Below are 22,019 nucleotides of genomic sequence, written 5' to 3'. Positions count from 1 at the left end.
AAGCTCTGAGCTGAGAGTCTGGGTGATCAGTATCACTCCAGCCTACCTGAGCTGCAAGTTGGGACAGTGAAGGGCTCACAGCATCTATGGGCAATGGAACCACAAACCTCACCAGGTGCAGTCTGGACCCCCAGAGTGCTCCTATGGGAAGAGTCAGAGACACGGGGAGGAAAGGTGGATAAGGGCCGTGCCCCAGCCCCAGCAAGTTCTCAAAAGCTGAAGGTGGGGTGCATCAGGGTCCCGTTGCAATGACAACAGAGGACAAGGCTGAACCTGCCGTGTCGGCATCATCCCCATGCCATGTGTGGCAGGGAGTGGAGTCCTAGACATGCCCTGACAGCCAGGGGGACACAAAGGGGACATACTTGCTATAAGCCCAACCATCTCCCCGCAGTCTCTCCTTCCCAAAGAGGTCAGCACTTGTGCTAGAGGCCTTTGGCACCTCGATGCATTTTCCTGACAGGCTCTAGCTCCAGGTAACCTTCAGCTGAATGAACTGAGTTGTGTTGGCTATACAAGTACATCCTCTGCCACCAGGCCACTGTCCCCCAAAGCCCTAGGCCACACCCAGGGTTCACTCCTGTGGCACCAAATCAGGGAGTATCCATGGGTCTAAGCACTGACCCCACAAGACTTAAGCCCCTGGATGTGAGTGCGTTGACTGGTCCCAAAACAAGTTCCTGGATGCTAGTGTCAGTCTTGGGGACTGTAAAGTTATCTGTAGTTGTCTTGGAGAGAAAGAATGGTGGGGAGGACACTGGCAGTGCATGCAGTCGGCACAGACTGCATCCATATTACCATATATGGCCCTCTGACCCTGAGCACAATTGGATGTGTGCCCCACACACAAAAAGTTACCTGTGGGCTAGATAACAAGGGGCAGGTACTGATCTCAAGAGTGGATGACTCAGATTTAATCCCTGGCACTGGCAGGAATGAGCCTTGAGTACCATTAGGTATGTCCAAAAGCCAAGAAGTAAAATTTTAGGAGCTAGAGAAATAGTATAGGAGTAGGGCACTTGTCTTGCAAGCAGCAGACCAGGGTTCAATCCCCAGCATTCTGTATGGTCTTAGCCATGCCAGATATAGCCCCAAAACAAAAGAGGGTCTGTCCCAGTGACCTGCTGCTCAGTGAGTTAACTCTGACTCCAACACTCAGCCAGAATAGCAACCCTGGCCTCTCACACTTGACCCTACATGCCTTGAGGCTGAGCATGAGGGGTCTGCTACCAGGCTGAAGCTGAGATAAACGGGGTCTCAGAGATACTATTCTGCGCATAAGCTGCCCAGCGTCTTTAAGGGAAAGGAGGTGCAAGGTTAGGCAAGGAGCTACTGCCCAGCACTCAGTCCCTTGTCCATTTTAACCTCATGCACCACTTCCTGAGATGAGAACCAAGAGGCCAACATCTAAGTGGATCCTTCATGTCAATGTGGCTGCTCTGGAAAGTAGCTTGGTTGGTTCCTCTCCTCATCCTCATTCCTGTGGCCCAACAGGACCCTTAGTGAAGGGTCAGTGTGTCCAAAGCCAATGCCAACACCAGGTAGCCCTGATGGATGTGTGAAGAACAGCGTTACACCTGAGACAGATGTATCTTTGGGTTTTAAGGGGAGAAGCTGCACAGCAACATGCAGGTACCCCAATGACACAGTGGGTTCCAGGGCACATACCTGCAAGGATTTTGTAATCTGCATGAGAAGGGCATAAGTGGCCCAGAAACAGACCTGCCACAGACAGGGAGGCCCACAGAGGGAGCATAACAGAGAAGGAAAAGTTGCTCACCTTCCCACAAGAGGGTGGCTGCTCAGAGGCCCTTGGCCTGCAGCCTGGCAGAATGTACCAATAGCATTGCTTTCAGTGAAGCCAAGAACAAAACCAATCCCTGGCACACAACGACACAGAAGCCTGGCTGTCAGTGGCAGTGTCAAGCCACTTTTAAGACACCCTGATTTGGGGACCGGGCAGTGGTGCTAGAGGTAAGGTGCCTGCCTTGCCTGCGCTAGCCTAGGACGGACCGCAGTTCGATCCCCCGGCGTCCCATATGGTCCCCCAAGCCAGGAGCGACTTCTGAGCGCATAGCCATGAGTAACCCCTGAGTGTCATCGGGTGTGGCCCCCCCCAAAAAAACCAAACAAACAAAAGACACCCTGATTTGGTGCAGCCCCTCAGTTCCTGTGGGGAAGGACCAAGTGAACACAGACGCATGTGCGTGCAGGCCTGCAACAATGCAGAGGCACATATGGATACAGGAAAGGAGGCTCCACACTCCAGCACTGCAGCAGTGGCTCACAGAAAGGCTGGCTCTCCAAGGCCAACATCCCATCCACAGGTGCTTTAACCTGGAAGGTCCAAGCGTCCCTCTTGGCTGTGTGCACATCAAAACACCTGGGGCAGTCACCAACTGTCCTATGGATAACAGTCTCTGCAAGGGTGGCCTATGAGGCTTGGGTGCACGGGCCCAGCACAGAAACTCAGCATGTGGGGAAAGGAACACAAATATACCAGCAGAAAACTAGGGTGCCTGCAGATGGAGCAGGGCTGGGTCTCGGGCTTAGTGGCCAGCTCCATGGGTCCATCCAACAACAGCACCCGAGAGGAGAGAGAGGGAGGAGACCCTGGTGCAACACAAACTCTTAAACTCATGAGCCCGGACAGACAGGGAGAGCTTCCAGGGAGTGCAGGAAGGCGGGTCCACACATGGGGGTAGCCTGCTGAGGGAGCAGACAGGTATAAAAGGCAGGAGACAGTGTTGGAGGGCAGCAAGGAGCCCAGTGATTTCTGTGTTCCCTTTAATGAGAAAGCTCTAGCCTAGCACCACATGCTTGCTGCCCCAGCTTGTCTGCCCTCTTGACAGAGACTGCACACTATGGCCCTGACGTCCTTGCCACATGATCCTGACCACACAGGGCCAGTCACAGGGGCTCACCATGTCCGCACCAGGACTACAGTCCTGTGAGCCCATCCTGCACCCAAAGGTGGAAACCCAGCCTGGTCTAACCCACAGGTGTGCTGGAGTGTCAGAACCACTTTGTGCCAGCATGGAAGGCCACAGGCTAGATGCCTGTGGGGGAACAGGATGTGCCCCACCTCCCCATGCTCTACACCAAGTCCTTTTTTTGCTGCCTGCCAGCCAGGCTGCACAGTGTATAAGCCTACAGACCCCTCCCAGCACCGCCCGCCAGGAGGCCCCATTCTGACCAGCCACACTCAGGCACTCTGCCCGGCTCTGTACTCAGGGCTCTGCCTATGCCCAGCTTCCCTCAGCTTGATCCCTGACCCTGTCAGGCATTGGCTAGAGCCCCGTGAGGTCCACAATGGCCTTGATGAAGATGGCGTCATCACGTACATAGGAGTTCTTGGCCTCCATCTTGGAGACAGGGCAGAAGAGTGGACAGCCGCTGGCAATGTTCATGTCACTGACCGGCCTCTGGAAGGATGATGAGGTCACATCGGGCCTGAAGGCGTCGATGACATGCTCGCGGTTGTTGTGGTCCAGCAGCATCAGCGTGACCTGGGAGGTGCCCCCACAAACAGCAGGTCACAGCAGCCCGGAAACAGCAAGGCACCCCCCTTTGTTCCCGTGTACTCTGCCACAGCAGGACCGGTGGCTTGGACTCTGCCCCTTCCCTGGGACAGGCCTGTCCTCTGGCCCCGCACCTTCTGGTTGAAAGGCCACCGCAGGAGGGCGTCGTGGGGGCCCCGCATCACCACGAAGAAGAGGGACAGGTGGGTCCCGCGGCCCGTGCCATCCCCATTCAGGTAGATGCGCAGACACATCTTGTAGCCATACCTGCTGGTGTAGAAGGCTGTGGGGCGGCCAACCGGCAAGTTGGTGAGCTGCAGCCCAGGGCCCCCCGGACAGTGGGGAACAGAGACCCAGGGCTCACCCCACATGTGCACCATGGAACCTGAGGGGGCCAGCACCTGGGGAGAAGATAGCAGGCGTGCGGCCAGCCACCGCCTCCTGTCGCTTGCGGGTGAAGTCAGAAATCTTCCAGATGAAGACTCCGTCATGGGTGGAGGCCTCCAGCTCACGGACCTTCTGCTCCAACTCGGCTATGACCAGGTCCTTCAGGCCCACAGTCCTCTCTAGCTGCTGCACCTGCAGGCAGGTGGGCTCATGAGCCTGTGCCAGCATCCAAAGGCCTCCCCCACCAATGGCTGCCCTACCATAACTGAACCTAAGCCAGGGCCTCCCTGCAGCAGCCAAGATGTTCATCACCATCCACAAAGGCCCAGCCCTGGAACTATCCACAACAACCCCCTCTGGCAGGCACAGACCTTGTTACTTAGGGCTTCAATCCGCTCTTGGTCCAAGCGATGCTGCCGGCCACAGGCCTCAGCAGTCATGGCCGCCCTTTCCACCTCGCGGTTTAGGACGCAGACAATGTTCTCAAAGGTGGTTGTTTTCCGCTCCAGAGAGCTGCAGCGCTGCACCAATTCTACGGCTGAGGGCAGTTCCTGAGCCGGGCCCATGAGGCGCTGGGTCTCCAGAAGACTGCTCAGCAACAGGACCAGGTGCTCCCGAAGCTTCTGTGCCTCATGCTCCACCTGCCCCTCGTTTTCCACCTGTGTAGGCAGCAGATGGTGCCCGTCAGGAGGGAGACACCTGACAGACTTGGGGACTGGATAGAGCTCCCACTGGAGGCCAGACCCTCAGTGTTGGGGGAATGACACAAGTAAAGCAGGAATATGAGCCTACAGGAGGAAAAGCTTCACAGTGGACTCAACAGAGAAGTGCTCCAACTACCCTCTCACCCCCAACGGAAACCCCAGGACAGATCACACTACCCTCCTATGAGGTTCCCATGGCTCAGACCCTGGGGCCACACTAGCTGGCACCCCACCCACTAGAACTTGCCTGAGCCAGGCAGCAGTGAGCATCAGCAGCACCAGCACTAGTAGGGCAGAGGTCAGTTGGTTAGCAGTAGAACACATGGTCTAGCTGCATGCCCCTGAGAGCAGCAAAAGCAGACTCCTGAAGAGGGGCACCACAATGGCACCCCGAGACCCCAGCAAGGTACACTCAAATCTGCTGGAGGATGCTGAGGTCAGCACTGATCAAGAGACACCCTGACGAGGAGATCTCTAAAGCACAAGCTGGATGAGCCAGGCGCTCCTACCCAGGGAGGACAGTAATGGGGATGGGGATACAGCACAGAACTGCAGAAGGACCTGGTGACTCACCAGCTCAGGACAGCCAACAGCCTGAAACCTGCACGGCACTCGGCCCTGGCCACACATCTTCCCATGCTCCTGGAACTGCAGATGGGAGGTTTAGATCAGCCCTTCTGGCCCCTCCACTGTGCAGCTCTGCACAGGCAGGGGTCAGACTAGGCCCATCAGTTCAGCAAGACCCCTGCAGGTCTGGGCACAGCACAGAACAGTGCTCTATAAATCCCAGTGCTCTGACGACAGCATGTGAGCCAGGCAGGCAGGGAGGAATATGCACTGTGAGGGTTCCCCATTCCCCCTCGTTGGGCTTAGGCAAACAGTATCCTATGAACCTACAGTGCAGGTGCAGCTGCAGCCCAGAAAATGGCCCAGGCCCTAGAGGTGCTGCACCAGGTCAGGGCTGGTGCTCTGGAGAGGTCCTACAGGGCTGGCCCAACTTCCTCCCACCTTTCTACTGATCTCTAGGACAGCCCCACCCTTGCCCACAGGGAACCACCAAGGCCACTGCTATGGCCCAAAGAGTCCTCTAAGCCGGAGCCCAGCCCATGCTCTGCTAGGGAGAGGGCCTCACTCTGTGTCGTGGGATCTTCTGGCTGCAGCCCTCGCAGGTCAAGGGGAATTGGGGACAGGTTTCCTGGTGCACCTGCAACAGAGAGGGTAGCTGATCTCAGCTGATTTTATTGTCCCTCTGGCATCTCACATAGTTCTGAGGCCCATTCTCTGAGCCAGAGCCACCCACAGTAACAGGGACAGGCTGCCTGGCCACCCTCACAGAGATGGGACATAGGGAACTAGCCCTGCACTGAGAAAGCAAGAGCACAGCAGGAAAGGCCCTGGCCAGGCAAATAGCCTACCTGAGTTCAATCCCTGGCATCCCATAAGGTCCCCCCAAGTACTGCCAGGAGTGACTCCTAAACACACAGCCAGGAGGATATGGCCTCAAAACAAAAACAAAGAGCGATGGGACATCCTGGCAGTGCCCAGTGTCCCAGCTCCTGAGATCAAGAGGAAGAGGAGGCCTGGGTGCAGAGGAGGCTGGTTCTTCACCCAACAAGTGCAGAGAAGCCAAGGCTCAAGTCTGGAGTACAGCAAGCGGCCAGTGAATGCTCAGCCTCTCTTCACTCAGGCTGGAAGCCACACTCCACAGCATTCAGGGGCCCCATGTGGTGCTGGGGAGGGAACCTGGGTCAGCTGCAGGCAAGGTCAGCCCCCCAGCCCTCACAAGACATAGTGGGGGAACCTTTGGGAACCAGCATAAGCAAAGTGTTGAAGAAAAGCTGCTCTCAGGTTCTCAAGGGCTTTCTGCCACCCATCCCTGAGGCCCTGGGGCCACCCCTCACCTTAATGTCAGCTCCACAGAAGGGAGCCTGGCAGTGCCCGCAGCTAAGGCTCCTTTCTGGACATTCGTACCCCGCATGCTGCTCCCTGTCGCACAAACGCACCAGGCCCTTACACGCTGGGCACTCGGTCAGCATGAACGGGCAATGGCCCTCGTGGCCACTCTGAAACCAAGGGAGGAGGCTCAGGTGCAGAACTGAGCAGGTGTGTGAGGGGCTGTGCTGCCTCACACTGAGACTCCAGTGAGCAGAGGCCCCTGAGAGCAAGGCTATCCCATGCCAGCCTGAAAGCAGAGGGTGCCCTCTGCAGCCGTCTTGCTCTGGACAGCTGGCAGGACGGGGCAGCCTTTGTTCCTACTCTCAAGCTATGCCCACACAGGGCAGCAGCTTGACAATGTAGACTCCTCCCTGCAAAGGCAACACCGAGGCAGTATCACAGAAGTGGCCACAGCAGGGGGAAGAGCCAGGCTGGCCACTGCTGTTCACACAGATCAAGTGCCAGTCATGACCATTCCAAACCCAGCCCAGAGATCCAACTGCAGAGACTTTAGAGTAGCCCACGTATAGAACTTTACTATTTGCACTCAGAAGGTACTGGTTCAGCTTGAACAGCAGCACCACCCTGACCCAATCACTCCCAAGGGTCGTGAGTCCTGCTGGGCCACTGCGCCAGTCTGCCCAACACCCTTGGGGACTTTCCAAGCCCTTAGTGCCAGGGACTTTCCGGCCACACGCCCACGTGCCTGACGGCTAAGCTGGGGCTGGCAGCAGTTTCTGGCCTCAGCAGGGCTCAACGTGCCACAGTACCAATGTACCACAGTACCCCTACCTGGAGGCAACAGAAGCCACAAGGATGGGCCCAGAAGGTTCTGGGGGTCCCAAGAGCTGCTGAGGCTATACGACTCTAGGGCTCCTCAGGGCAGCATGGGGTGGAGGGATGGGGGTTCCCCTGAGCTGGGTCTAAGCAGCAGCACCCCCACCATCTGCATGGTGGCCTAGGAGCTTTCAGGTTACCATTGTTGGGGAAGAAAGAAAAAAATTGGAGACAGGAGACAGATGCCTCTGAGACCAGTTCAGGTGCCAATGATGATCCGGAACCCGAGCCCAGGTAGGGTAGCCAGTAGCAGTAAATGCTCGTTATTGTGGCCAGAACTCATAGAGCTCAGCCCATGAAACCCCTTCTAGCTACACCTCTGTCCATCCTAATCCACAGTCCAGCAGTCCTGCCCTGGTGGCCCATAGGGCCATTCCAGTCCATGCCCTCAATATGTCCCTGTGAAACAAGCCCCTCAACAGACACACATGAGAGGCACATCTCTGATTAGGGAGTAGTTGGCACATGACACCCCCTCTCCCCCCACAGTCAACTGCTGCTGCTCGGTGCTGGTCAGAGGTCTGTAACCACAAGGGAAGGTACAGCCACTTCTGCCACTGCCAAAATCAACAAGCGAGTGATGCCTTTTGTGGCAGGAGGGGTCGCACCTAGCAGGGCAGGGTCAGGCCTCCATGCTATCAACTCTCCAAGCCAGAAAACTGAGACACAGCAGGTCGGCACCCACACTGGGAGCCCCTACCTCATAGTCCTTTAGGGTCCCCTTCCAGCTACAGCCTTGGTTGGGACAGACGGCTGGCAGGCTCTCCACCTCCCTGCGGGCAGCATTGTCGGGGAAGGCCTGGAGAAAATGTGTCCACATAATACCAAGTGATGCCCGGTGCCCCATGCCCCCCCACCCCGCTGTCCTTCTCAGCACCACGTCCCAGACCCTCGAGGCCACTGAACTCACCGAGCTGCTTTCCAGCACTGAGACACCCTCCTCATAGATGCCCTCGTGCACACAGGCAGCACAGTTCTGAGGCCCAGAGCTATGGGAAACAGGAGCATGACTGAAGAGGCTCAGCCGGGCACACAGAGGGAGAGCAAGGGGCAGGGAATCTCCATGGGCACACACACCTGAGGATGCCAGCCAGGCATCGGGAGCAGTAGCGGTGGCCACACTGGGCCTGGAAAGGCCGCCGCAGCACGTTCCTACAGGCCGAGCACAGGTACTTCTCCTCCAGCCTCGCGCCCAGTAGCGCCTTGGAGAATCCGGGCAGCTGCGCATCCAGGGAAGCAGGAGGAGTCACGCCGGCTGCAGCCATGAAACTGAGACTCCCGCAGGTCCAGGCCTGGAAGAGAGAAAATGTGAAAGTGGGAAAGGCTGCCCACTATTCAGGCTCTATGTACTCACGCTGCCAAGCAGGAAGCACAGAAGCAGGACCCAAGCGCCAGGGCCTTGAGGACCATCTCAATGCATCTCAGGAAAGTGTGTGCCCAAGCCCAGTCCACTCCAGTCCCCAGAAAACCCTCTCGGCTGTCCCTGCAGGGACAGGCTGCCTTAGTGAGTCACCTCAAATTTGGACAGTGTATCTTCTCAACTCGTCAGGGCCACAAAGACCTGTCAGGGCCTCAGGGGTCATGGCTACCAGCTCCAAGGCCCAAGCTGGATCACCACAAATCCCCAGAGGTTCGCTGTGCTCTCAACCACACCATGGGCAGAGTACTGACAGCATGGGAAGCCTCAGCAGCATGGGAGGCGTGTCCAGCCCCAGTAAAACTCTGGGGGAGCCCTCAGCTGCCCTGACCCAAATAGACAGACACCTAGGCACCCCCAGTCCACACTGCCTGCCATGTATTTGCAGCCCTGTTGCTATGCAACCACTATGTCCAAAGACAAGATGAGGGGGACAGCTGAGTCTGGGTTCAGGGCCCTGACATCTATGGGTGGGCAGAGAAGTATTGAATGCCACAGCTTCATGTGCCTAGGACATACCCACTTCCTCCAAGGCAGCCATCCCAGGACTGATGCCAGATCCCCCACTACTGGGGCCACACAGCCCTCAGCCCCCCACACCTCTGTGGAGCTGACAGAAAACAGAGGTTGAGGCTGGAGGAGGGGGTCCTCCAAACCAATAGATTTATTTCACCCAAATAAACAGTCCCTTAATACTGATGCCTGAGAATATTAACTTGTATTCCCATATATGACATGTCATTTGGTCCTCAAAAGCACTGCAGGTAGGAGAGCTGGGAGGGCAAATCCAGCAGAGACCTAGTGTGGGAGAGTCCAAGCTGAAGTTCAAAGGCAAAACAAAGCAGGCTGGGCCCAGAGTTATGGTGCAGCGGGGAGGGTACTGGCCTGGCATGCAGCCAACCTGGTTTAATCCCTGGCACCCCATTTGGTCCCCCAAGCACTGCCAACAATAGTTCTTGAGCACAGAGCAAGGAGAGACCCCTGAGCACCAGAAGGAGTGATCCCTGAGTGCCAGGAGCAAGGAATGACCCCTGAGCACCACCAGGTACACAATAAAGCAGTGTTGACAGGACATTGGTGAGTACCCCACAGACCCTGAGACTCTTAGGACCCTGCTCCTCCCCAATGTCTAAGATGGGAGCATCTGAGTGTCTGCCAGTCCCTCACCACCAAGTCCTAGGCCCACCCAGGGGAAGTGACCAGGGGATTCAATGGTTGAGTATCTGCATTACAAGTGAGGCCCTGGAAGGGGGTTAAAATAAATGACATCTATCCTACCTTCAACACCCAAACAATACCTAAACTGAGCCAGACACAGACTAGAGTGGGGAAGGGCTGGTCATGTACAATTCCCAGACTCCCTATTGTCCCCTAAGCTCAAACAGGAGTGATCCATTAGTTCAGAGCATGGAATAAGCCCTGAACCATGTGAGGCCCTAAACCATCCCAAAGGACATCCCTAAGTGATACGTCTCAGAGATCTAGTGCTGGGAGTCAGTGTGTCTCACCTGCTTTGATCTGCTGGTCAATCTGGGATGCTGACCTCATTCAGAGTCACTGGTATACAATTCCCCAAACCAAGAGAGCAAATCTCAGGATGCAACCCACCAGCCAGTGCAGGGTTGGGATCTGAGGGGCAAGTATGAGGCAGGGCTGGGATCTAAGGGGGCAAATCATGAGGGCAGAGTTGAGACCTGAGGGGCAGCTGTAGTAGTTGTGCTAACCCAGAGGATGAGTCAGAATCAAATCAGCTACTGGACCCTGTGGCATGCAGACTCTGGAGAAGGGGAGCTTTGCAACTGGGAACTGGAGGAGTCACCCACTTGGCCCACACATTTCTGAGCTATAAGCTGGGCAGACACACTCAACCATTTCCCTCTCTCCTGCCTGCACTAAACACTGGGTCCCCCATCACATAAGCAACTTCCCACACTGCCCAGCATAGAAGGGCTGGATATCGACCTACCAGCTTCCTCTTTCTTCCTCTTTCTGCAGCCTCTCCTGCCCTCACTCCAGTTTGTCCCCCCAGAGCTGTCTGGAAGGACAGGGCTGTGCCCAGGGTGCATAACCTGGTCCCCACTGTTGCTTCTACTGCAACTCTTACCTCTCTGACTATGGACAGACCCCTGCAATAGACCCCTCCTGGATTCTCAGACCTGCAAAGCTTCAAATCTACCACCCACAGGCCCTACTCACTCACTTGACCAGCCCCTGTCCCTCCGGGACATTCAGCCCTCAGGTGGAGGAACAGAGGGGACAGAGAGAACATGGCATGTCCCTGCAGGAAAATCACCAGTCTAAACTCAGGACAAGGCACAGTATATGCCCACCCTAGCACTACCATGGCCTATGCCTTAAGTGGCATTCCCTACCCCCTCCTAGTGTTCATGGTACATCATGGTTGGGAGCAAGTGGCAGCTTCCTCTGCAGACAGGGAGCTCAAAACAGAAAATAAGAGATAAACTGGTCCACGGTAAGAAACTTGCCACAAGTGGAGTGGTTAGGACAGAGAAGGGACAATCAAGAGTTGGGAATGATTACAATGGACAAGTACAGGGAGCTGGAAGGAAGTGAAATGACATGCAGGATACCCTATCAGTAACAGTACCGCAAACCAGTGCCTAAAGGGAAAGTAGAAAAAGAGCACAAGAAGAAAAATGTCTGCCGTAAGGCAGGCAGGGAAAAGGGTAGCAGGGAGAATATTGGTAACGGGAAATGTGCACTTGTGAAGGGTACTTAACATTTATGACTAAAACTCAATCATGAACAACTTTGTAACTATATATCTCATGGTAATTCAATTTTAAAAAAATCATTTAAAAATGTTACACTGAAAAAAATAAAAATAAAAAAAATAAAATAAAAAAATAAAAATGTTACACTGGTGGGGACTGGAGAGATGGAGGTAAGGCTTTTGCCTTTCATGCAGAAGGTTGGTGGTTTGAATCCCGGCATCCAATATGGTCCCCTGAGCCTGCCAGGAGAGATTTCTGAGCATAGAGCCAGAAGTAACCCCTGAGCGCTGCCGGGTGTGACTCAAAAAAAAAAAAAAAAAAAAACTATCAATAGTCAACAATATCCCTATACATATCAGAAAGCGGACAGCATTATTATACTGGGGCCACCGCGATAGTGCTAGAGGTAAGGTGTCGTCTGCCTTGCCAGCACTAGCCTAGGACGGACCGCAGTTCGATCCCCAGGTGTCCTATATGGTCCCCCAAGCCAGGAGTAACCCCTGAGTGTCACCGGGTGTGGCCCAAAAACCAAAAAAAAAAAAAAAAAAAAAGTTACACTGATGAAGGGGGGTGTTCTGTTTGTGACTGTAACCCAACTATAATCATGTTACTTAAATAAAAAATATTTTTAAAAAATGTATTTAAAAAACAAGCAGGAGGAGCCAGAAAGATAGCATGGAGGTAAGGCATTTGCCTTGCATGCAGAAGGACGGGTTAGAATCTTGACATCCCATATGAACCCCTGAGCCTACCAGGAGTGATCTGAGCGTAGAGCCAGAAGTAACCCCTGAGCACTGCCAGGTGTGACTGCTCCCCCCAAAAAAAAGGTAAAGAGGAGCCTGAGTGGTGGCACAAGCGGTAGGGTGTTTGCCTTCCTCACACTAACCTAGGATGGACCACAGTTCAATCTCCTGGCGGCCCATGTGGTCCCCGGCAAGCCAGGAGCGCATAGCCAGGAGTAACCCCTGAACGTCACCGAGTGTGGCCCAAAAAGCAAATTAAATAAATAAATAAATAAATAAATAAATAAATAAATAAATAAATAAATAAATAAATAATAAAAAGCAAGCAAACAAAGGGTCAGAAAGACAGCAAAAGAGCAGCAAAGGCCTTGCATGCATTGCCCCTGGTTCTATTCCCTGGTATCAAAAAGGATCCTCTGAGCATAGAACCAAGAGTTAGCCCTGAGCACCACTGGACTGGGCACAAGCTACTTGCCTTACCAGTGGCTGATTGGAGTTCAACCACCAGCACTGCATATGGCTCCATGAGTGGAGGACAAGGAATTAACCCCTAAGTACCTCTGGTTGTGGCCCCAAAACAAAAAGCATGGAAAGGTCTTTCTCTGCTGGAGGAACACGGCCAGAGCAAAGGATTGAGTCTCTTTGAATGTGCGAGCTCTGGGCTGGAAGCCTACAAAGGAAAAAGATGACACTTTGTCCAGCAATAAATAAATGGGGGTCTGTGCCCTCAGATGACAATGATTGACAGAGACCTGTGGCTTCAGGTCCTCTAGGCATACCACCAACATGCCACCAAAAAGTGTGACCCAGGCACTTCCAGGATCCTGCCACCACAGACTCTGCCTGGTCGGGAGGTTCAGTGTGCGATGCACAGGGCCTGTCTGTGCTTCAGTGGGGGGGCTGCAGCCTGGGTGCTGCTGGCTCCTCAGGTCACTCATGTCAGTGCTCAAGTCACTCCTGTGGTGGGCTCCGGGGTGGCAGTGGCCTGACCTATTACTGCTCACACAGACCTTCAGAAAAAAAAAAGGCAGAAGGGAGGCCAGTGGTGAAGCAGCGAACTGACCCCTGGACAGCGACCCCAGCACCACCGAGTGGCTGGAAACCAAAAGCACTTTGCTGAGGTGGTGTGTATGAGGCCTGGGAGTTAGTTGTGGTGTGGTGAGCGGCAGGCAGGCAGTCAGTCTCCTGGGTCTCCCTTCCTGTTACTGTACAGGCTGGGTTGTACATCACATCTGGGGCAGCAAAGGACAGCAGCGCCCCTGCCCTGAGGAGTTGGGGGGGTTGTCTCAAAATGAAGTGCAATGGGCCCAGCCTGGACCCCCAGAGTGACCCTCAAGTGCGAAGCTCTGACAGGAATCCAAAATCCCCGCGTGTGTGAGGAGAGCTTCCTGTGGTGTCGCACACCCGGCCCAGCAGGGAGCCCAGAGCGACCCTGAACTCTGGAAGCCCTGAGGTGGTCCTGGCATGACCTGACCCTAAAGAGTCCCTCTCGCTTGAGGTGATGCGCACCCTAAAAGCCTGGTCGGGAATCCTGGAGTGACCCTCAACTCCAAAGCTCTGACAGGAACCCCAAATCCCATGTGTGTGTCAAGAACCCCAAATATTGTGTGTGACAGGAACTGCAAATCCCGTGTGTGACAGGAACCCCAAATCCTGCGTGTATGTGACAGGAACCCCAAATCCCGCATGTGTGTGTGACAGGAACCCCAAATCAAGGATGTGTAACAGGAACCCCAAATCCCGTGTGTGTAACAGGAACCCCAAATCCTGTGTGTGTGACAGGAACTCCAAATCCCGTGTGTGTGACAAGAACCCCAAATCCTGTGTGTGACAGGAACCCCAAATCCCATGTGTGTGACAGGAACCCCAAATTCCGTGTGTGTGGTTGTGTGACAGAACCCCAAATCCCGGGTGTGTATGATAGGAACCCCAAATCCCGTGTGACAGGAACCCCAAATCCCGTGTATGTGACAGGAACCCCAAATCCTGTGTGTGTGTGACAGGAACCCCAAATCCCGTGTGTGTGTGTGTGACAGGAACCCCAGATCTCGTGTGTGTGACAGGGACCCCAAATCCTGCGTATGTGACAGGAACCCCAAATCCCGTGTGGTTGTGTGTGACAGAACCCCAAATCCCGGGTGTGTGTGACAGGAACCCCAAATCCTGCGTATGTGACAGGAACCCCAAATCCCGTGTGGTTGTGTGTGACAGAACCCCAAATCCCGTGTGTGTGTGACAGGAACCCCAGATCTCGTGTGTGTGACAGGAACCCCAAATCCCGTGTGTGTGTGTGTGACAGGGACCCCAAATCCCGTGTGTGTGGTTGTGTGTGACAGAACCCCAAATCCCGGGTGTGTGTGTGGTCCTGGCGTGACCCGGCCCTAAAGAGTCCCTCTTTCTCCTCTTTCTCTTGAGGTGACGCGCACCCCGAAACCCCGAGCAACCCTCAGCTGCGCAGCCCCGAGGAAAAGCCCTGGGGAGGTCTCTGAGGAGATCCCGGCGCGACCCCGCCCCGAGCCCTCGGCCCCTCGGCCCCGCCGCCACGCGACCCCGGCCCGCCCGCCCGCCCGCCCGCGCCAACTTTCCCCGGGAGCCGGGCGGCGCTCGACTTTCGGCTTCCGGTTCCCACCCGAGAAACCCCCTCGGTCCCGGCGTCCGCTTCGCCGCGCGCCCAAGCCGGCTTCCCCGGCACCTCCGCGGCCCCGCGAACACACACACCCACACACCCTCGGCTCGGTCGAGCCCGCTCCCCGACTCACCCCACAGTCGCCGCGCGCCCGGAACTGCCGGCCCGCCGCCGTCGCCTCACCGCTGCCTCGGGGCGGCCCGCCTCTAGGCCCGCCTCTTGGGGACGTGAGAACCACTCAGAAGCGCGCAGGCGGCTTAGCGGAGCGTTGATTGGTGGAACTTCTGCCGCCCACCACTTGCCCCGCTGACGGGCGGGCGCGAGGACCTATCAGAAGTGCGCGTGCAGCCGCAGCGGACGCTGATTGGTCACCTTTCGATGGGGGCAGCGCCGGCGCACTTGACTATTTAAGCGGTCGCGTGGGGGGTGGGGGGGCTCTGGAGGGAGTCATGGGGTCAGTCTGGAGCAGTTCCTCCCTGGGCTGTGGTGGCCCTATGCTTCCTCTCTTCTCCCCAAATCTAGAGCAAGGCCCAGAACACCCCACTTGAAAGCTGCGTCCCAAGGGACCCCCATGTATGACCCAGAGCCAGGCCCCAGTTAGGAGGCAAAAAATACACACTTCACAAATAAAGACATATTGTGGCATCTGAGGTATAAGATGTCACATTATTAAAATAGTTTCAGTGGTGATATTTATGCAATGTAAATGTAAAACTACAGTTTTTCTTGCAAATGCATAGAAATAGGTACCAAACGAAGGGAAACATCTAAAAAAAAAAAAAGGAGTAATCTGGGTCAGAAATAAAGTCCTGGGGTGGCAGGGACAAAGCCCACCCAGGTTCCATCTGGGCACCTCATAGGATCCCCTGATTTCTTTATTTTTGGAAGGGGTTTATACCCTGCAGTGCTCAGGGCTTACTCCTGGCTCTGTTCTCAGGAATCACTCCTGGTGGTGCTCAAGGGGTCAAAGGCAATCTATGAGGCCTGTTTCCCACCTTGAGCATCACCAGAAGTGATCCCTAAGAGCAGAGCCAGGAGGAAGATCTTACTACCTACTGCCAGGAGTATCAAAAAAAAGGGAGGAAGGAAGGAAGGAAGGAAGGAAGGAAGGAAGGAAGGAAGGAAGGAAGGAAGGAAGGAAGGAAGGAAGGAAGGAAGGAAGGAAGGAAGGAAGGAAGGAAGGAAGGAAGGAAGGAGTCTGCCTGGGGGTTGGAGAGATAGCACAGCGGTAAGGCATTTGCCTTAGACACAGAAGGACCGTGGTTCGAATCCCGGCATCGCACATGGTCCCCCGAGCCTGCCAGGAGCGATTTCTGAGCATGGAGCCAGGAGTAACCCCTGAGTGCTGCCTGGTGTGACCCAAAAACCAAAAGCAAAAAAAAATAAAATAAAAAGAAGTCTGCCTGGGAAGAGGCTGTGTGAGATGGTGCATGAAGGGGCCGCTCTTGCCCCTGCTAAACCTCCAGGGAACAGAGAACAGAACAGCAGGCTGCCTGGGGGGTAGGGGGCAATCTTCATTTTGCAGAAATGCAGGTTCAGAAGTAAAATTCTGTTTGGGGGTTTGATTTCTAGGCAACACCTGGCAATTTTCTGGGCTTTACTCCTGGCTCTGCACTCAGGAATCACTCCTGGTGATGCTTGAGAGACCCTGTGTGTAGCCAAGCATCAAACCCAGGTCTGCAACTATGTGCTGGTGCAGCTGCAGGTGCCCTTTCCTCCATCCTGTTAGCTTCAGCCCCAGAAGAAGTAAGATTCTTTTTCCAATTGTGGGCCTCCACTCCTGGAGAAGCTGAGAGCAATGAAACAGCTCAAGAGGGAAAGAGGCTTTGGAGTGATTTAAAGGGCTCAATATGGGCCAGAGAAATAGCACAGTGGGGAGGGCATTTGCCTTGCACACAGTTGATCAGTATTCAATCTCCAGCATCTCAGATGGTTCCCCCATGTCTGCCAGGAGTGATTTCTGAGTACAGAGCCAGGAGTAACCCCTTTGCACCATTGGGTATGGCCCCAAAACACACAAAGCAAAGGGCCCCTGGATCCTCCAAAAAGACTCCTGTCAAGTTGCATAGACCCTGATGTGGTCCCAAGTCCCACATCCTTGAGATGCTGCAAACCCTAGCTACCCAGGCTTCCATGGGAGGAAAGGAGAGACAGGTAGGCCCATCTCCACAGCTGAACCAGCCTCATAGAGCAAACAGGTGAACCCACTAAGTCAAGAAGGAAGTGAATCGGGTTGCAAAGAGAATGCCTGTGAAGGAAGACTTCTGCAGGGGTGTCGCTTAGGTCCCTAAAGAGGCTGAGCTGGACCTTCTTTTAGCAACCCCACATCCTGGGCACATGCTGGCAGCATCCATAGACTGCAGGAGTTAACAGGCTCCCCCAAGCTGTCCTGCTGCCTCTCTTGCTCTGCAGGGTTTGCCGAGGCTAGCAGAGATGCAGAGGGACTAGGGGAGCCTGCTGGGAAGTGTCACCCTTCCCCCCCACTGCAAGGGGAAGGAGTGAGTCATAGCTTGGCAGGCAGCTCTGGGGATTCCCACTCAGTTTCCATCCTGCCAAAAAGAAAGCAAAACTCGGTGACCCAGGAGGATGGGTGGGGTGGGGTGGGAGTGGTTTGGGGGGGGGGGGTGCAGAAGCCTCCACAGGCAGTTTAGGCCTGAATTTTGCAGGCCTCTGGAAGTGCACACCAGCTGCTCCCCTGCGAAAGAGGGTTAGAGGGAGACCACAGACCACAGGGTAGGGGTGGGGGGATAAGCCTGACAGCTGTTCCTGCTCCCCTGCTCCTTTTCTCTCTCAGGCCTAAAGTGTGAAAGGCAGGTGGAGGGGAGGACCCAGACACCCCACCTCACCTGTTTCCCCCAAACTCCTCGGGTATCTATGCAGTCAGGAGAGGGTAACAGGATGCAACCCTGAGGTGACACCCACAGTCTTCCTCCACCCTTTGTTCTAAGGGTGCTGAGAGAATTGACGAAAGGAAGGTGTGTTGGGGGGCGTCTCTCACAGTGACATCATCCTCCCTTAGCCTGTACGTCCCCCAAAACCAAAACTGGTCACCAGAAAACACCAAGAAGTGTCGGTAAACAAAACAACAAAGATCACCCCAAATTCCCCATCCTGGACACAAGCTTAGCCAAGAGACCCATGGAGTTTCCAACGCTCTGTCAGCCGACCTCGGAGCCCAGTGCCACACCACCCGCCCCACCCCTGCCCTGCCTGGTGACTTCTGGTGACGCTTAGGCATCTTCTCTTCTGGTCACCCTGAGTTAAGGAAACCCCTCCTCAGCCCTTGCCCTGACAGTGATCCTATATGAGGCGCCCTGCCTGCTGTGGGTGCCTAGAGGCCGCCCTGCCCAGCCTCACCTATCTTGGCCCGCCCACTCCCTACCCCCATGCCTGTGAGCCCCTCATGGCCCACCATCACTCAGCCCCAGCTAGTGTCTGGCCTGTGTCTCACACCTGAGAGTCTCCAAGTGACCCTCAGGAGCCTCTCCTCACTACTGCAGTGCTGCCCACCCAGAGAGGTATGTTCCTGATCCTCTCTCCAGCCCCCCACCCTCAGTGTAGGACTTTAACCCAAGAGCACTCTGACTCAGACCTTCCTTGCCTCCTGTCAAGCTCCTTCCCATCTCCCAGTTCCTGCTTCCCTGTTCCTTTTCCCTCAGGCCCAAGGTGTGAAAGGCAGCAGGTGTGTTTGGGGAACCCAGACACCCCATTTCACCCTGTTCCCTGAAATCCTCGGGTGCCTATGCAGTCAAAAGAGGGTAACAAGGTGCAGTGATGGTGAGTGACCCCCACAAGCTTCCTCTACCCTTTATTCTCTTTATTTGGGGGAGGGTCACCCCTGGAGGTGCTCAGGGATTACTCCTGGCTCTGTACTCAGAAATCACTCCTGGCAGGCACGGGGAACCATATGGAATGCCGATTTGAACCCTCTGTCCTGGATTAGCTGTGTGCAAGGCAAACACCCTACCACTGTGTTATCTCTCCAGCCCCTTACCCTTTATTCTAAGGGATGTGGGGACACCATGCTGGGAGAATGGACTAAAGGAAGTTGTGTTAGGGGCATATCATCCCCTAACCATCCTCCTGGGGCCTGTATGTCCCTAAACACCTAAGAGAGTATGTTTGTTCACATAAGCCAGTAACACCCTTGAAAAAGCAGCTCACTGGGGCCAGAGCCGATCCAGGTCTGGCCCCTGCACCCTATCTGGTTTCTAGGATTCCACTAGGAGGGATCCCTGAGCACCACCAGCTGTAGCCCCAAATAACAGGAAATAAAATAAACCTTTCTTTTATCTTTCATTCTTTTTCCTTTTTTTGTTTTGTTTTGTTTTATTTTGTTTGTTTCTGGGCTACACCCAATAGCGCTCAGGTGTTACTCCTGACTCTGTGGTCAGAATTCACTTCTGGCAGGCTCGAGGATGCCAGGGATTGAACCTTGGTCAGCTGTGTGCATAGCAAATGTCTTCCCTGCTGTACTATTGCTCCATCTCCAAATAGCCCTTTCTTTCTTTCTTTCTTTCTTTCTTTCTTTCTTTCTTTCTTTCTTTCTTTCTTTCTTTCTTTCTTTCTTTCTTTCTTTCTTTCTTTCTTTCTTTCTTTCTTTCTTTCTTTCTTTCTTTCTTCCTTCCTTCCTTCCTTCCTTCCTTCCTTCCTTCCTTCCTTCCTTCCTTCCTTCCTTCCTTCCTTCCTTCCTTCCTTCCTCCCTCCCTCCCTCCCTCCCTCCCTCTTCCCTCCCTCCCTCCCTTCCTTCCTTCCTTCCTTCCTTCCTTCCTTCCTTCCTTCCTTCCTTCCTTCTGGGCCACTCCCGGCAGCGCTCAGGGGTTACTTCTGGCTCTGCCCTCAAATCATTCCTGGCATGCACAGGGGACCATATGGGATGCTGGGATTTGAACCACCGTTGGTCCTGGGTCAGCTGCTTGCAAGGCAAACGCCCTACTGCTGTGCTATCTCTCCAGCCCCCAAATAGACATTTCTGTTGAGGCCAGAAAGATAGTACAGCTAGGACTGGGGGTTGCTTTGCATACGTCCTACCGGGGACGGGGGGTCAATCCTAGGTATCCCATGGGGTAACCTGAGCCCTGACAGAAAAAATTCCTGAGTTCAGGACAAGGAGTCACTCTGAGGATCCAAGCATCACTGAGTTTGGCTCCAAAACAAACAAGCAAACAAAAAACTAAATAGACATTTTTGCAGAGAAGACACAGGAACAGTCTCTAGGCACGTGAGCCACCCATATTGCTGATCACCAGGATACACCACACCTGGTCAAAAATGGTGGCTAGTCCAGCCGGCAACAGCTTGGAGAGACTCAGAGCTTCAGGCTCTGCAGTAAGAGCACAGGCGATATGGGCAATATGGCCAGCCGGGAAGGAGGGTCCTTATCTAAAGACACAACATGTTCCGGGGCCAGGGGACTCTGAGGAAAGAACTCTGTACCAGCAGAGGTGTAATCCACTCTCATCCCCATCCCTGTCACTTTGTGCATTTCTAGCCACCACTAGGGTGGAGTGGTAGTGGCCCCTTAGCGCCACTGGTTCTGAGTACTGCAGGGGGCAACCTGGTCAATACCATCCCTAATGCAGATCCTACAGCTCCGACTCCCATATTATCACAAAATGCGTGACCTCTGAGGAACAGAGTGACAGGATAGCGGGAAGCACACTTGCCTTGCACACGGCTGACCCAGGTTCGATCCCTAGCATCCCGTATGGTCCCCAGGAGTGATTCCTAAGTGCAGAGCCAGGAGTAACTACTGAGCACCACTAGGTGTGGTCCCAAAACAAACAGACAAAAAAAATTGTATGACCTCTTGTGCATAGTAACCACAGGTGTCCCTCCCACACACACACCGTAACAAAGGTAGGAAAGGGGAAATTAAGGGAGCACCATCCCCGGAAGCAGAAAAGAGAGTCACAGACTGCAATGACCCATGTCACACAAAGCCCGCATCTGAGCTTAGATGACAGCAGGGTCACATGGGGCAGCCCCACAGTGAAACCTCCTGGTTCCACACTGAAAAAGAATATGGTATACAGGCCATGACACAGCAAGAGCCTGAGGGTGACGTGTCAGGGGAATGAGCCCTTCACAGAAGGACAAGCCTGTTTCCACCACATGTGGTTTCCATAATAGCCCTCGTGGCAGAGACAGAAAGTAGATGGGGTAGCTGCTATTAGTTGTTATAGAGTTATAGTTTGACAAACGGTTCTGGAGAGGCAAGAATTCATGTGAGAAAGGCTTCACATACCACTGAATTCTGTACTTAAAGAGACTAGGGTGGGCAGGAGCAATGGTATAGTCTTGTGTGCAACCAATTGGGGTTCAATCCTTGGCATCTTATATGTCCCCCAAGCATTGCCAGGAGTGATCTCTGAATACAGAGCCATAAAGCAGCCCTGAGCACTCTCATGTGTGGCCCCAAAACAAAAACAAAGTAGTATTACTTAGAGAAATAATCTAAAATATTGTAGAAAGATGAGTAAGGACAAGCTTAAAACTGAAATTTTTTTTTTTAAATATGGAACGCTTCACGAATTTGCGTGTCATCCTTGCGCAGGGGCCATGCTAATCTTCTCTGTATCGTTCCAATTTTAGTATATGTGCTGCCGAAGCGAGCACAAAACTGAAAATTTTTGTGGCTTTTCTTTTTTGGTTTTGAGGCCACACCCGATGGTGCTCAGGGATTACTGCTGGCTCTGTACTCAAAAATCGCTCCTGGCAGCCTTGGGGGACCCTATGGGATGCCGGGGATCAAACATGGGTTCATCCCGTCCCAGCTCAGCCATGTGCAAGGCAAACACCCTAAGCTGTGCTATCCCTCTGGCCCAAAACTGAAAAAAAAATTTTTTTTTAATTTAACATTTGGCGCCGGAGCGATAGCACAGTGAAGGCATTTGCCTTGCATGTGGCCAACTGGGAGGGACCCATATTCAATTTCCAGCATCCCATATAATCCCCCAGCCTGCCAGGAACAATTCTGAGTGCAGAGCCAGGAGTAATACCTGAGCACCACTGGGTATGGCCCAACAACCAACGAATCAATCAATCAATCAATAAGTAACTTTAAAAAAAAATCTAAAATCTGGGGGCCAGAGAGATAGCATAGCTGTAGGGT

At 54.1% G+C, this 22,019-nt stretch overlaps 1 protein-coding gene and 1 non-coding gene across 2 annotated transcripts; both read right to left on the bottom strand.

The window, feature by feature from the left end:
• Positions 1-2,747: 2,747 nt before the first annotated feature.
• On the bottom strand, positions 2,748-8,656 carry TRAF2 (TNF receptor associated factor 2). The gene is made up of 10 exons (XM_049773661.1): positions 8,462-8,656; positions 8,295-8,373; positions 8,085-8,183; positions 6,514-6,675; positions 5,745-5,816; positions 5,186-5,260; positions 4,280-4,567; positions 3,923-4,100; positions 3,656-3,804; positions 2,748-3,509 (listed from the first exon to the last, which is right to left on the bottom strand). Exons 1-10 carry the CDS (start codon positions 8,647-8,649, stop codon positions 3,291-3,293), a joined length of 1,509 nt encoding a protein of 502 aa, XP_049629618.1. The 5' UTR covers positions 8,650-8,656; the 3' UTR covers positions 2,748-3,290.
• Positions 8,657-21,416: 12,760 nt separating this feature from the next.
• Positions 21,417-21,523, bottom strand: LOC126010444 (U6 spliceosomal RNA). The gene has a single exon (XR_007496474.1). It is a non-coding gene; the product is annotated as a U6 spliceosomal RNA (small nuclear RNA).
• Positions 21,524-22,019: the final 496 nt, after the last annotated feature.

This window comes from Suncus etruscus, chromosome 5, assembly GCF_024139225.1.
Source record: "Suncus etruscus isolate mSunEtr1 chromosome 5, mSunEtr1.pri.cur, whole genome shotgun sequence".
Taxonomy (NCBI): Eukaryota; Metazoa; Chordata; class Mammalia; order Eulipotyphla; family Soricidae; genus Suncus; species Suncus etruscus.
Note: the sequence above shows the minus strand (reverse complement) of the source record. Positions and strands in the feature narration are given on the sequence as shown.